Source organism: Caenorhabditis elegans, chromosome V, assembly GCF_000002985.6.
Source record: "Caenorhabditis elegans chromosome V".
NCBI lineage: Eukaryota > Metazoa > Nematoda > Chromadorea > Rhabditida > Rhabditidae > Caenorhabditis > Caenorhabditis elegans.
In genome coordinates, this window is record NC_003283.11 from 8,905,674 (window position 1) to 8,921,181 (window position 15,508).

The window sequence follows — 15,508 nt, forward strand, 5'->3', positions numbered from 1 at the left end:
TTAATAATCAGACAACAGAACAATCCAAGACAAACGATAGACGCCAGTTAAAAAAAACTTGAATGTATGAAACTTAATGTTTAAAAAAATCAACTCGTGTTCCCTATAGTTCAGAGATAAAGAGAAAATGACGTGTATCAAATGTGTCTCTTTTCTCTCCTGTGCTCACGCACTCTACCAACTGTTTCAAAAGAATTAAGAGCGTGCTCAAAAGTTCGTTAATTTTTTAAAACCACTGATAGTGGCACATAATCTTATCGACGCAACCTCGTTAATTTAAAACAAATATTATTGTTTCCGACTCCATTTCTTTTTCTCATTTTGCACAAACCTACTTGTTCTTTTTATCGATTTTCAAGAAACTCTTCTAACTTCGATTCAAATAGTTATTCTCAAAAATATACAAACTCTTATGTTCACTGTTTAAAAAAAACGTTCTCTAATAATACACTTTTTCCACCAAAAACGTCCTAGCCTAGCATCACACTTTTTTTTTTAATATTTGGAGTCTTCGAATGTCTCCAAACAATTCTAATAATTCATACAACAAGGAAAAAACGAAAAAAAAACCGTCAATAAATTTCGAGAAAATTCTATTTGCAATATCGAAAAAAACCGAAAGTTGAGACATGCTCAGCAAATTGGGTCCGCGGGTCGGAGGTTCCATTCCTAGTCTTTCTTTTTATCGTTTTTCTGCGTTTAAATGTTTATTTTAAATATATTCTGATATTTCAAACAAAGTAAGTTAACTTTTTAAAAATTTTTTGCTCGTTAACTTTACGGAAAAAATATTCAGAAAATGATTTCAATACAAATTTCTGAGCGAATCCCACCAAACTTTCGATTTTTCCAACATTTACGACAGATTTTTGATTATGCTCATGTATTTGTTGTAAAATATTTAATATTTTGCTTTTCCAAAGACAAGAGTATTCTTCGAACACAATTTTAGCTATGAATGCTTTCCTCAAGGGACTATTCCCGGAAACATTCGGCATTCTTGTTTTACTAGGAATTGATCCAAAGTCTTGTTTTCAGATGTATATACCCGGAATGATCTAACTAATTATTTTATGTACTATCCTCTTTGGTTTTTATTTGACCACAGTGTTTCATCTCTCTTTTCTGAAAACATAGAAAAAGATTTTTGAAAATTTCAAAGCGACTACCCAGATGAAATGTGTTGAAACAAGGATGTTGTTAATTTTTCTGTTCTTAAATGCATAGCAGATTCGTGTTTTTCTTGTGTGTAAAAAACGTGAGACTGCTTCCTCTTATCCTAATTCAGAGTCAAATTCATTAATTTGCTCCTCCACTTTTCTTTTTGAATTTTCTGAGCCATTGTCTTTTCAATGCTTGTTTCCTGCAAACATGTTCTCTCATTTATATGAAAATTTCCATAAAGCTATATTCTTTCCGTTTTTTCAGAAGCATTTTATTTTTGCCTGTATTTTTTTAAAGACCATAAATCATAATTTAAAGACCATAAATCATAAAGATTATAAGCTCCAGTTGTTTTTTTTTTCAGCAACACAAAACTATCATGATTTAACAACAAATTAAAAGTGGTGCTCTCATCGGTTTTCAACATTTAAAAGACTATACAATGCCTCTATACCACTATGGGGAGACTCATTTCAAGTTGGTAAGTTGTTTCTTTGTTAGAAAAAGCAGAAACAAAATGAGGAGCAACATAGTCTGGTCGCATGAAATTTAATTATCTTAAAGTTCTTTTTTTCCGCCACCACTCCATTGTTGTTCAGCTTTTTTTTAAACTGGTCTCCGTTTATATTTAAAGCTAGTAACATCGAAACCCCAAAACTAACTTTTGTGCTCTATCCAAACTGGTAAATCCGGTTTATTCAAATTTCCGGAGCCCTCAAATGTCCTACACCAAATATTTTTCGCGCATTTTTATATTGACTATTTTTCATCAAATGTGATTTCAGGAGCACATGTCGTTAAATACAACTGCTTCCTCATCTTTAAACTCACACAGTTATGATATGGTTGAAGTGTTTGCTATGATTATGTTGCCATTAATACTAATTGGGATATTCGGAAACATTATATCCATCTATGTGTACAGCAGACATCATATGAACAAAAACACGGTAAGCAATGTAAAATCAAATGTAATTCATTTTCTATAATAGTCTTGCATGCAAGACTATTTTTGATTGCTCTGTAGGACTGCAAAACGATCTTCATTTCACTATTTGGTACGAATATAAATATTAAAAAATATATTTAGATTGGTTTCCTTCTTCTCAGTCTATCAACAATTGATCTCATTGTTCTTATCACCGCAATGCCATCGTTTGGAACCTATAAATTTCCATTTTTGTAAGAAACTTGTAAATCATGAACAAATATTCAAAATTCATTTTCAGCCCCGGTTACCATGAAATTGGTTCCGTTCACACAATTTTTAGTGCATTCTGTTTAATCTATTTTTATCCACTTATGTGCATGGGAAAAATGATGGGTCAATACATCATTGTGCTAATTTCTGTGGAAAGATGGTTTGCAGTATGTAGGCCCCTACAAGTACAAATTTGGTGCACACAGAAGAATACTATACGGGCTATGACCTGCATAATCGCAATTTCAATTTTGTTCAATGCTCCTAGGTTCTTCGAGTTCAAGGCCAAGTAAGTAAGCCAAGGCGTCTTTTAAAAAGTCGGGTTTGGTTTTATTTATTAATTTGGGCATAGTTATCTACTTCAACAAAAATATTAAAAGCAGACCAAAATCACCCGAAAAATTCCATCCGAATCTCGAGAAGACATTTATCAAACGGTGCAACATCAACCGGAACGTGATCAAAGTTTGACCCAAAGTCGTAGTCTGACCGAAATTCTTGATGAGATCTGACACATGATTGACCGAGTTTTACTACTGTTTTCAAAAGTAAAAATAAATTAGCCACTGGTCAAAGAATGAGTATTCACTGACGAGTACTTATTATCCAAAAAAACTTCTAAAAATTGAAATTTGCAAATTGTTGTTGCACCATTATTGATATTAACTTTAATCTATAAATACGTCAACTTAATCAAAACTTTTTCAGTCTAATCACAGGTGTCATCGGTTTTGGTCTAGCACATATTTCAAAAAATGAATGGTATTTCTACTTATATTATGGAATTCGTGCAATAATTTTTGACGCATTGATACCGTTTTCTATCATTGCTGTAACAAATATTCAAGTTATCCAGCAGCTTCGAAAATCAAACGAAGAAAGAAAATTGATGACAACGCAACAACAAAAAGATAACAAAACTACTACAATGCTTTTGGTTATGATATTTATGTATGCGATTTGTCATTTTTTATGTACAAGTGTCAAGTTTATCAATTTGTTCTCCCATAATTATGTGCAATTTCAGGTGAGAACAATTTTACAAGTCGATTTCTAAATTCTAATTTCAGTTCGTTATATTTAAAATCATTCATCACATATCGAATGTACTTCTAGTCTTTTACTCTGCCTCAACATTCTTCATTTATCTCATATTCTCTGAAAAATATCGAAATGTTCTCTCTACATGTGTTACTTGCAGGTAAGATGATATACACATTTTCTTTTAGAAAAACATATCGATTTTCAGAAATACTGATGAATTAACAGTATCAAGTCGAGGAAGACAGAATACAAAAACTACCCGATCAAATTCTCAAAATGGTTATACAGCGATCAAAAATGAGAAGACATAATTTGTCTGAATTATAAAATTTTTTTATCGAGTAAAAAATTTAAAATTTGTCCGACTGAAGTTGAGTGATAATGAAAAACTAGATGGTTTCTTATTTAAAGAACTAAACTAGTACTAAGAAGATTAAAAATACTCTGAAAAGCGGTTAATTTCTAATACCTGTCATTTAGGGTGCGAGCAATATAATCAAAAGTAAGAATAAATACTATACTGTGTAAAAATGAAACATTGCTTGCATAAAAATCTAATTCCGAATACGGAAAAGTTTTTGTCAGCTAGTAAGTGCTGATAGAAACCCCAGAAACGCAGTTATTTAGAAATAAATTTCATTGTTTTTCGAATTGAATACCAACACAATGTACATAAAAGTGTTCTATAAATATTAAAATGGACATTCAAGAGAAATAACCATAAAAAGATTGAACGAGATACATTTGAACCCTGTGAAAAACTGCGAATCATCGGAAAAGAATGGAGGTAGATACCGGCAACTGTGAATTATTGGAATTAAAAGGGATAAACTTCAATCACTGATAGTTTTGATCGAAAGTTTGAGACAAATAGTGCCACCAGTAGACAAGCTGAAAAGTCGAGATATTTATGATTATGGGAATTTTTAACTGTGGATTAACTAACATTAAACATTGTAAATGCCAATGGAAAAGCTACAATGGAGAATTTGTCCACTGCTTCCGGATGGAATCTGGCCAGACATCCAGATGGTGGAGGTGGTGATGTTGATCGCATCTGCAAATAGTAGCCTGGTAATTACAATAAACATGGTGTTTGGACATGAGACAGTCGTAAAATGAGTACAAATGGGCATCTCTCACAGGTTTAATCAATGTGGCTCACATATAACTTCCGATTAACACAATTTCAGTCCGAAAACCATGATCAGACAGAAAAGATAACATATAAGTAACATAAACAACACAAAGTTTCGTGAATGTGTGTGTGTGTGTGTGGGCTGAAGTGAAAATTTCGCATATATAGAAACTCGGAGTTTTCAATCTTTTTGACAATCACCGGCTTCTTCAAAATATAACATTCTTGGAAATTAGAATATGATAACTTAAGAGTGTCTAATATAACGGTTTTGATAAATCAAAAATCTGATGGAAACTAATGTTTGTAGTATTCTAATGTGCTTTTTCAAAGCATACATATACAATTCCAGAACAAAGTATATGTGATTTCCATAACTGTGAACAATATTTTCTTCTAAACAGTATCTAGAGGTGATAAGACATTGATAGTGGATAGACTGAACAAAAAATACAAAAGGATTGAGTGGGGTAGAAACACAGGGAATTAATTGACTACTTTCACAGTTACCTCTTCAATCAGGGGTCTATCGGATTCCATGGAAACTGGCAGCTGAACAGGGTAAAATGTTAGTGAGAAAGGAGTGGGTAAGTTTATGAATCAAAAATTATAAAACCACCGAAGAACTTTATCAGATAGAACGCTTAAATTCAAAAAGTTTGAACTCAATGTAAGACTCACCTGATCAAAAGTCAGAGGGATCTCCGAATCAAATGTAGTCATTTGAAGGTTTAATGGAGATGGTGGCCCGTTTCGATGAAGTGATCCTCTGTAAAACATAACTATTAAGTTCAATGTAGGTCGCAAGAAATAGAGATTTATTTATACTTTAAAAACTAATTCCAGAGTTCTTTAATAATTGATAAATGCTATCATAGAGATTGCTAACCTTCCAGTAACTTGAGGTGTATCATGTCGATTATTATTCCCATTTCCATTGCTTGTTGGATGATAATGTGAGATTACAGATCCCCCGTTTGCATACCCGTTGCTTCTAGTTCTACACGATCCGTTTGCCCACACCTGAGAATTTCTCATTCGTTCCCGTCGTCGTTCCGCGCTGTAATTTGTTTACTACGAAATCATAGTGAAATTCAATTTCCTGATATTGTTTTTGATATTTTCATATGACACCCAAAATTTAATTACTTCCCTCCACGTGAGAAAACTCTTATGCCAACTCACTTTCTTACGCTGTTCTGACAACGGGAAATGTAACAAACAAATGCCAATTCTACCATGGTTCCGAAGACAAATGATATGCATCCAAGCATCCACACATCCATTGCTGAAACAAATATTTGTTTATCTTTTTTTTTATTTGTTTGAAAAAGAAAAAAAACAAACCTTTCACATATGAAACCCTTGGAAGATTTTTCAAAATATTTCCAAACTGGAAAGTAAGAGCTAGAAGAGATGAGATTCCGACAGTTGTTCTTGCCGGCAGAGCTTTTGGTTCCATGCAGAATGAAACCCAAGATACAATGATTGTAAGATATGTTGGAACATAGGCTTGAATAATATAGAATCCATATCGTCGTTTGAAAGTGAAAGTAACTTGAAGCTGATCCCAGTACCCGTTTGGATAGAGTAAAGTTTCCTTTTTAGTTGAATAATGAACCATATCAAAGTCAGGAAGTTGAATTGGCTTCATTAATGTGACAGCTTCTTCCATCCAATGAAGTTCAACTTCTTCTGAGTTATGACTATAGGATTCAAAGATTAATATGCAAGTTTGAGTATCGAAAGGAAACTGTCGCAGATCCAAATTGCAAGGTGATTTGACACTAAGACGATGGTTAATCCAGACTGTTCCATTCTGAAAAACTTCAAATTTTGTACTGGGTATTCTGAAACAAACATTGTATATTTCATACTTTTTGCTGAAAACCATTAGACTGATTTGGGTTCGAGAATATAGTTTTAGTTTTCTAAAAAATGTCGTCTAACTCTTTTTCGCCAAAATCACTTATTTCCCTGAACCGAGAAACATGAATACATATGTCGATTCTAGACTCTTTAATCTACCGAAGAGCTTTTTCAACGTCTCCTTCTCTATTTTATCCTTCACCCAGTTAAAGGTGTAAGTATTCACGTAATTAGAGTGATGTATTATAAATAATTCACAATACTTAGGAAACGTCGACAGAGACAAGAATCCGTTTTTTTCTTGCTACAACATGCCCTTAGACATGCTCTGTTTGTGACGTCACAAAATCAAAAATCATACCTCGTACAGAATAACCATCACATTTTCCGATGGTGATGCATGGACGGTTGTTCGTTTTGAATTAATCATACACGTGTTTGGAGACCAAATCTTAGGTAAAAGTCGTGTTTCCATTGTGATATTTCTGAAATTTCATTAATTTAAATATTTTTCCCTTCTAATACAAAGATTTCTTACCGCTTACAAGCCGGAAGATGAGCAAAAGAAAGTGCCGAGTCATGCCACAGTTGAGTGAATAAAATGTCAATTTCAAAGTCGGATGATATTTCATTCAAGCTTCCCATATCCTGAAAATAAAAATAAGTTCCTGTTCAATTCTATTTTCATATACATATGTATCTCTATTTTCCAATTTTCTTGTTCCACTTCTTCGACTATGAAAATGTTTCCAAAAATGCCACCATTTCCCCACCCAGGGGACCAGTTTGCCCGACAAACTTATCAAACACTTTTTCATCAAATTCACTCTCCAAAGTGCCGCCAACTTGATAAAAGTTTCTGGTACTTGGCACTTTTTCTATTTGAAAATATATAAATTTTGAATGTAAAAATCTGAGTACATATTCTCCAAAAAAGAGGAAGTTATTTCAAACAACTCTTGAATTCTGGTCGGTATAAAGATGAAAAAATATACGGAAGGACTTTAGAGGGTGGTTCAAACATTTCTAGGATAGATTGTTTTCAGTGTTGTAAACATATGAGAAACAAATCTTTGACCGAAGCATTCAAGATTGATGGCTTTTGACCCATCTCTTCACTCCCACAACTCCCAATCCAATAATTTTTCACATAACTTCGCAGAATTCATTTGCAACAAATTTTCATTATCCCTTCGACTTTTGGCAGTCTCTCACTAGTTTTCCACTCATCTTCTGTGTTTTGAGATGTGTCTGCAACTGAACAAGTTCAGTGCAAAACTGCCTTCTGGGCACAAAACTTGTCATTCCATCAAATTTATCCTCATGTGACTATTCTCAGTTCAAGCAGTTCATCAAGGAGACGAAATTGTTTGTAAGAACAACGACATAAAAAAGAACGTTAAATGAAGAAAAAGGCTTTGTGGGAGAAATTGTAGCAAAGAGATAAATGGAAGTGAGTAATTTGGAACCGCTTTGAAGTTCGGAAAGTTTGAATCGAAAAGTTCAGACAATTTCTATCTGATAAACTTATTCAAAAGTCATTTACAGCAGTTTAATTTTAAAGAAAACTTTCACATATTGGTGTGCAATTATAGAGTCTACCAACCTGTACATGAATCTCAATATTAACTTGTACGCTGTCCTCCGCGTCGGGCAACATTTTCGTGTAGTTGCTCATGATCGTGTTCATAATCTTTCCTTCCGACCACGCACCCTCCGGACATTTCCGTCGTTTTCCTTTAGCCTAAATATAGAAAACTATTCAATCTTTGCACTCCTCAAAAACAATTCAATTATATTATCCTTGCAAGCTAGGAGGCAAGAGATCTAGAATCAACCAACTAACCTGTGTAGAGTGTACAAATAAAAGCAAGAGTAGTGTGATTTCAGGAATAAACTTCATAATTTTCTTTCACCGCATTGGCACCTGGAGTATTTGGATTTCTGAAAATATATTTCTGATAGAATAATTATCGCAATCAAATTGATTGAAAACCGCACAGATTCAGAAAATAAAATCGAGAAAATAACAAGACGTGAGAAGAGAAAAAAATATTCGGGAGCTTGCCTACAAAACACGTTCACAGAAAGTAATTATTGTCAGTTTGGTGAGAAAATGAAACGAACACAAAACTGGAAAAACACTAGTTAAATGTTTTTGTATGAAGCCAACACATGTTTTAAAGCCATAAGTTGCAAGTTTTTTAGCTAGTACAAATGAAACGACTAATTGAAAAAAACTACTATTTTCTGGAATTTTCTCTTGCTCGAGAGGGAATATATTCTTTGAAAAAACCCCGAAATCAGTCTGTGAAACTTCAAAAACATTTTGTTTCAAAAAAGTAGGATCCGTTGATCACGCGACCAAAACCAAACCACTTCAATGAGAAAAGAAGAAAAGTTCAGTTGAAAAATTTGGAAAGTATGAAGTACTCAGAAGACGTAAGAAAAAGAATAATCCAGACGGATGAACTCACACATGTTCATTGTGATGACACAGCCTCAAAAAAGCATGCTGGCACAAGAGAAAACCTTCTGAAAAGAGCACCGAGCACGCACCCTGCTCCAACTGGCTCCTCCCATTGGCAGTTAGTTGTTGCTTGCGATGTGACTAACTAAGGCAATCAGAGTAAGTAGAAGGACACGGAGAGCAGAAAGTTTTCTGATGCTGTTTCAAAGAGGACGGATATGTGTTTCCACAATTAAACGACGAAAAAACAAAAAAAAACGTGAGGAATTGACAAGAGCTCTGAAGGATCCAGGAAGAGATATGAGTTAAAACGGAAAGGAAGAAACGACGGGATAAATTCGTCGTTCCGTGAAACATGACATCACACTTTAGAATAGATTATTGGGGTTACATGAGTGGGATAAATGTTGTAAGTATTCCATACAAAAGTTTCGAAATCTATTTTTTTAATTTCAATAGAACGACACTGAGGAAGCCGATTTTTGAAACAACTCGCTGTGCTTAATTCAGTTACGAGGTGATTTTTAAAAACAAGAAAAGTATCGAAAATCGCTGTTGTGAAAAATTCCAAGATTTAGAAACTGAACTCGTCAATAATTAAAAAAAATGGCGTTGTCGTCCAAATTGAACTGTATCGTCACAATTTTCAAACGAGGTGCACATCCGTGCCTATAGGTATACATAAGAAAATTTGAGAACAGTCCAAGTTTTCAATGAGTAAATGATAAATGGGTTATGCACGAAACATTCTATTAGACTCAAAATCTACAATTTGTACTCACTGTTTCAGTCTTATCTAGGTGAATGTTGCTTTGTCGGAAGCTTCAGATGTTGACACTAGATAAAATGATTCAATTAATCGAAAGGACACCGAAAAAGAGAGTCACATGCAAAAGAAAGCTCTTTGAAGCTTTCAGGAGGACGCCGTCTCACAAGTTGAGACGAAGCAGGATCTTCCAGAGGCTTTGTGGACTCAAAAAAGTGATTTCGTACCTGAGAAATGGGATTCTACATCACCACAACACACTTTTCAGTTACATCTGGCTCATAAACTTGCGGCAGAATGTGACGAACGCTAACAGCTTGTTATATTGACTCTATGTCTAACTTTTTTTTGTTTTTTACAGAACTTCCATTGGTTCAGAAATAGTTCAAGCTAGAAACAAGTATTCTGAGTTTTCCGCCGCAGTATTTTGGTAGCAGTTGTATTTTCTGAAACTTTTCAAATAGGTTAGAGAGTTCTTACCAAGTTTCTTAACCCAATATGACAACTTATTAATTTGGATTTTTTCAACGAGTTGCAACTGCTGCCAGAATGTCTCCACCAAACTCCTACTGGCTTTCAAAATTTCAGATATTGAGGATGTTTAATGTTCTTGTAAAAAGGTTTGTTTTATGGAAAAAGTAGCGAAGCATCACGAAAATTCCAAAAATAAATTGCTAACCTACCACTTTTAGCAGAAAGTTAAAGGACGCATGAATAGCTAAGGAAACTTCAAACAGCATTGTTCAGAATTCATATTTTAGTGTTTTTGTTTGAAGAGTTTTTGTATTTTATTTTCAAATCAAAAGATTGAACACTGTCTAAAATTCTAAAGACAAGTTATTATTTAATATGTCTCAACCAAATTTCAGTTAGATCAAAATATTTATTCAATTATCAAAATAAACCAGCTATAGTAAAAAACACCTTTTATGCAAGAACTGAAATTTTTCAGACTGCATGCAATTCTCTACAGTGCGTGTCATCATCGATGATGACATGATAAACTCCAGAAATCGAACATCTATCACATCGTTGCCAACGAATCAAAAACATTCAATTTGTTCGAGTGGTACTTGCTCTTTTTTCTAAATTTTTTGCATTTCTCTTCTTTGTTTTCTTTTGCACGCATTCATTAATTGCCTATCAGAAGGACAAGAAGGAAGCGACAAACATAAGGAGCATCTCAAACAAATTGGAATTGGAGTGGCGAATGCTTTTCAACAAATTACATTGATAGAAAAAAATGCTGGGAGGCCTGGAGGAAAAGATGATGATGACGATTTGAACGATGAAAAAGATGATGAAGATTTGAATTTGATAGTACTTAGATTGGAAGTTCCAAAAAAGTTCGGAACATGGGCCACTTGGGACGGTGGAGACAATTCGGATAACAGAACGGAGAAAATAACAAAACAATGGCAAACAAAAGGGGAGCTAATAAAAAGTATACATGGATACCAAGAATTCTGAATTTCAGAAAGGATTTACACTGCGTTTTATAATTTTTTTTTTAATCTTATAAGATTAAAAAAATTCTAGAAACTTTGTATTTTTCTAATGATGAAACAGTTTTTGTAAAATCCCAGTAATTTCAGATAAAAAAAATGTTGAAGTTTTGATATAGAATTACAGCTTGAATGAAAATACCTATTTTTAAATTGTTTTTCTGTGTTTTTTTTTCTGGCGCCTTTATTGCTCTTTGAATTGTTTTTTTTCAAAACTGTTGTTTCATTTTCTATTTTTCAGCAGTTCAGTTTTTCCGTTAACAAAATTCAAATTATCAAAATTCAAAATTTGCTTTTGTTTTAACTCTTTTAGACATTTTTGGGCTTTTCTGACAGATAAGTGCAAAAGATTTACATTTTCCGTGCACAGATAATGCAAAAAAAAATTCTCGGAAAATTAAGAATGGAAATTGACACTATTCGTGTTTTCACATTAAAATTCCAGTGCAAAAAATATATGTTCTACATAGTACTGGAGTATGTGGAACAATAATGTATTACTCAACGTCAAAAAAATCTTTTGAATGTTTGTAGAATAAATATAACAATTTAAATCTAGCCAAGAAAAAGCCTTTTCTTTCATTTTCAATAATCTCGGAAGCCAAAATATTAGTTTTACCCTTTTTTGGTGCAATAGACTATGACACTAGAAACATATGATATATCAAGTATAAGACCGTTGGACTGTGATTTCATTTGCATACGTTTTTTATAACATTGTAAAATCATGCGTCAAGGTAAAATCGGTATCAGAATCATAATTGAAACAAGTGAAGCGTTTTGCACACAAGACTTTAGTCAAAAAACAAGATAATTTTGAAACAAATTCTTTTGGCAAGAAATCATAGAAAAAAAATTCAGCAACAAAAAAATAGACAGATTGAAGATTTATCAGCTTTGCGGGTATTCTTAAAAGTTTTCAAAAATCACTGAAAACCAACTATGTGGAATCCCAAATTTTCTATCAATTACTATGGAATCTTCGGGTCAAATACTTGACCTGCCTAGAAAATGAATCAGAAAAATTGGAATTGTTGTGCTGTGGCAATCTCTGAAGAAATGAGCCACAAGAATGAGATATGTTTCTGAGTGAAACGACAAAGAAAACGTATTTGTTTGTTTAGCCGGAAAACGTCTACCGAACGAAGAAAAACTGAGAAGAAACGAAAGGACGGTGAGAATCTGGAGAGACGAGACCATACTGACCAGACCAAGCAATGATTCGATTTTGACGTGTCGACAATGCATAAAGGTTCAGTTGCAAGAAAAATGGGAATGCAAGAAAAAAAAACAGACAGACAAAAAGCACCCTGAAAGTGCGAAAAGAATAAGGACTGCTGTTGCTGGACGTATGTTGGACAAGCCGCACGATGATATGCACATGAAGAAATTGGATTTAGAGGGAGGCAACCGACTAGAAAATAAGAAAATAGACATACATAGGAGTAAAAAGATGAGGATAGGACCATTTACATTTAACGTGGGTTCTCTTCATTCTTATATTTTTTATTCGATTGCAAAAGATGGATTATTATAACCAAATGTAACGACAAGGTCTCCGAAATTTTTGAAATAGAAAACAGCGAAAAGCCGAAGAAATGCAACATGGAAACCAAGGAAATGCGGCTTTGTTTAATTTTTGTTTCGAGCAAAAAAATACAAGAACAATTTTCTAGAAGCTTAATTTGCAACTTTTTCAAGAAACGTATAACCCCTAAAGGCAATGTGTGAGAGAATAAAAAAAGGTTAAAGAACGATGGGTTCTCGGAAATTGTCAATTCAAAATGCTAACAGAGTTTCGGAAAAAAGAAGAGTTGAAAAAGCATTTTGTTTTATTTTTTAAAAATATATTTTATTCTGTTATTTTATTCTGATAGTGAGACGTTTATTCTGAGACGTTGAATCTAGGAAAATCCAGAAAAAGTTGAAACCAGTCTTTTAAGTTTATTTACATTAAACACTTTAAAAAAATTTCTAAAAAATAATCAATTCAAATTAATTTTGTTTTCGAATTTTTTTTTTGAACAAAACCGAACAGAACAGAAGCTTAATATTAAAAAATGCATTCCCATTTCAAATTATACAGATCTCCACCCAATAGAACAATGTCCGATCGAAATGTCACCTAAATCCCAGAACCCAAACCAAAAAAAAAATCCGGGTCTGAGCTGCTCTAAACTACTGGGAATTTTTTTCCAATCCATCAGTATTTCTCTACTCATCTGAGTAACGTCTAACTGTTTTAGGTATAGAGTGATAACTCACATTAAGCTGGTTATATTCAAACTACATTTAACGTTGTTGAATAGACTGGTCAAACATCAAAATTCCAATTTCCCGAGAGACTCCAGTACTCATCTGGTAGACGACGAGACTATTAAATCAAGAGAAAAATGATGTGATCTTACAATATTAGGGAAAATATATTATATTCATGTTTCAACTGACTTCTGACTTTACGACAGAACATGAAGGAGAGAAAGAGAGATACAGAGAGTGAGAAAAAACGAAAAGTTGGCTCTTCCCATCAAAAGAGATTACGAAGTACGGCTTACGGCACGACGAAGTGTTTCAACTGGTGTGGTCAGCAAAAAAGGACACGGGTTTTCTAAACTGAACGGTACTAAATTTTAACAATGAAGTACAACGGGATTACGAGAAAACACTCGGAAAATGAACATTTGAACTTGCATTAGAAGTTCGGAAAAAGCTGTGGCAAGGGCTCACAAATTAAGATAAAACAATATCTTACTTAAACTTGGTATTCGAAATGTCACTTAATCTTTGAATTTTCAAAGTTATTTCAGTCCTCTCTATCGGAATCATTTTTGAATAATTGCATATTGTATGTTATGATTAATTCGAACATTCTTCAAAGTTTTTATTAACTGAGAATCTGACAGGTATTAAATATCATCTCTGACAATAACATGATTGACAAAGTTGTTCCAAAAATCTATCCAGACCTAAGATGAAAAAGTTAGTACGTGTGTGAATGAAAAATTGGAACAAACATAGAAACCGTAGATTTCAACGCAACGAAAAAAAAACCGCCGGAGGCATACGGTGAAAAGCGTGAGAAAATGTGTCAAGAACAAGTCACTGATGTCCTTAGAGCACGCGGGCTCACAAGAGGTGAGCCCCCAGCTCTTCTTGAGTTGATGTGCGCACCCACGAAATTTAATTTAGAACGCTCTGCTCGGCCGGATGCCACTGGATGATGGCACCTCATTTTGTGCTGCACGTCCTCGTTTTTTCTCAAATCTTCCCTAAAGAAATGCTTCCTCAATATATCACCACGTCTCATTTTCAAAGGTTTTTGGTGGTGAAATGAAGAATAATAAAAATCGACCACCAGATAAAATAAAACAAAGCAACACAATTATTCGGCGAGCGGAGAAAGTTGCGGGCGAGAAAACACAGAGATCCAGAGTGATGATGATGGATGCGGGAAACATTGGCAAGGTAATAAATTGTCCAAAGAGCAAATGAGTGGTTTGTCATGAACAGGCGGCTCTTTTTTTGTGTCTGACTACCAATGTGTGACACCAAGTTATAATGGACTAACAATGTACGTGGGCATGAATGAATGGACATTTCAATTTTATATTCTGACACCATAATTTTCTCTTTTTTTTGTTCGCTAACCGATTTAGAAACAACCCCGTGTCGGACATCATGCTCGCCCTGCATCGTCCCTTAATCCAATTGTTCGAAAAAGAAGGTCAGAAGAGCATGAGAATTCGATGTTTCGCAAATTCCGATCAAAAATCTCGGAAGTGCTCATCAAAATTGTCCTTGGAAGCTCAAATTTCAGTGCAAATTAGCGTTTAAATTCCGAACCAAAAAGTGCAATTTTTCACAGACAACAAAAAAGAAGAATGTGTGTATTTGACATGTTTCTGTAGTCAATATGTTGCAAGCAACGTAATATAAAATCACGAATTTGACTGAATTTTCTGTGAGTAGGGCTCGAAGCTTAAACTTTAACAATTTTATAAAAATCGATTTCTGGTCACTAAAATTTACATTTAGCAACCAATCATAAACTTTTTGATGCATTTGTATATTGACAACATTGCTTAGTGAGTATCATAGTAAATAAAAGCAGATAACACACAAAACTTGTCAAAAACACTTCAATTCTGCAATTTTCTATAAAACAAAGCTTAAAGTTTAGTCTAGTAAGGAGAGGGACACTTGTAAACATTTAAATTTTGAGAACATTTACATTTAAAGGTAAATGAAAACTTGTTCTGAAGAAAAATATAACAACTATGAAAGAATTTCAAATGAAAACAATAAAATGTAAATTTCCATTTGTTTTAACTACATATAATAGCTATTAAAT

The 15,508-nt window shown here is 33.7% G+C and overlaps 2 protein-coding genes and 4 non-coding genes across 8 annotated transcripts; 4 read left to right on the forward strand and 2 right to left on the reverse strand.

Moving 5' to 3' along the window:
* Positions 1-1,522: 1,522 nt before the first annotated feature.
* frpr-11 (G-protein coupled receptors family 1 profile domain-containing protein) lies at positions 1,523-3,771 on the forward strand. The gene is made up of 7 exons (NM_001356715.2): positions 1,523-1,645; positions 1,950-2,114; positions 2,255-2,346; positions 2,394-2,654; positions 3,074-3,392; positions 3,436-3,566; positions 3,615-3,771. The coding sequence occupies exons 1-7, from the start codon at positions 1,607-1,609 to the stop codon at positions 3,718-3,720; spliced, it is 1,113 nt and encodes a 370-aa protein (NP_001343679.1). The 5' UTR covers positions 1,523-1,606; the 3' UTR covers positions 3,721-3,771.
* A 259-nt stretch (positions 3,772-4,030) lies between these two features.
* On the reverse strand, positions 4,031-8,367 carry mod-1 (Serotonin-gated chloride channel mod-1; the record flags this gene model as incomplete). Of its 3 annotated transcripts, NM_171495.6 has the most annotated exons (11): positions 4,031-4,300; positions 4,356-4,466; positions 5,058-5,099; positions 5,229-5,316; positions 5,437-5,607; positions 5,733-5,835; positions 5,895-6,366; positions 6,778-6,901; positions 6,955-7,064; positions 8,023-8,160; positions 8,263-8,360. In NM_171495.6, 11 exons carry the CDS (start codon positions 8,317-8,319, stop codon positions 4,247-4,249), a joined length of 1,470 nt encoding a protein of 489 aa, NP_741580.1. The 3 variants fall into 3 exon arrangements, with proteins under 3 accessions (NP_741580.1, NP_001024034.1, NP_001024035.1); NM_001028863.5 differs by lacking the exon at positions 5,058-5,099 and having other exon boundaries at positions 4,032-4,300; positions 8,263-8,367; NM_001028864.4 differs by lacking the exons at positions 4,031-4,300; positions 4,356-4,466 and having other exon boundaries at positions 5,034-5,099; positions 8,263-8,319.
* K06C4.20 lies at positions 5,910-6,059 on the forward strand. The gene has a single exon (NR_069126.1). It is a non-coding gene; the product is annotated as an Unclassified non-coding RNA K06C4.20 (non-coding RNA).
* A 578-nt stretch (positions 8,368-8,945) lies between the features above and the next one.
* Positions 8,946-9,085, reverse strand: K06C4.25. The gene has a single exon (NR_069127.1). It is a non-coding gene; the product is annotated as an Unclassified non-coding RNA K06C4.25 (non-coding RNA).
* Positions 9,086-14,524: 5,439 nt separating this feature from the next.
* On the forward strand, positions 14,525-14,674 carry K06C4.18. Its single transcript, NR_069128.1, has one exon. It is a non-coding gene; the product is annotated as an Unclassified non-coding RNA K06C4.18 (non-coding RNA).
* Positions 14,675-14,728: 54 nt separating this feature from the next.
* On the forward strand, positions 14,729-14,909 carry K06C4.22. The gene has a single exon (NR_069129.1). It is a non-coding gene; the product is annotated as an Unclassified non-coding RNA K06C4.22 (non-coding RNA).
* The last annotated feature ends 599 nt before the right edge of the window (positions 14,910-15,508 follow it).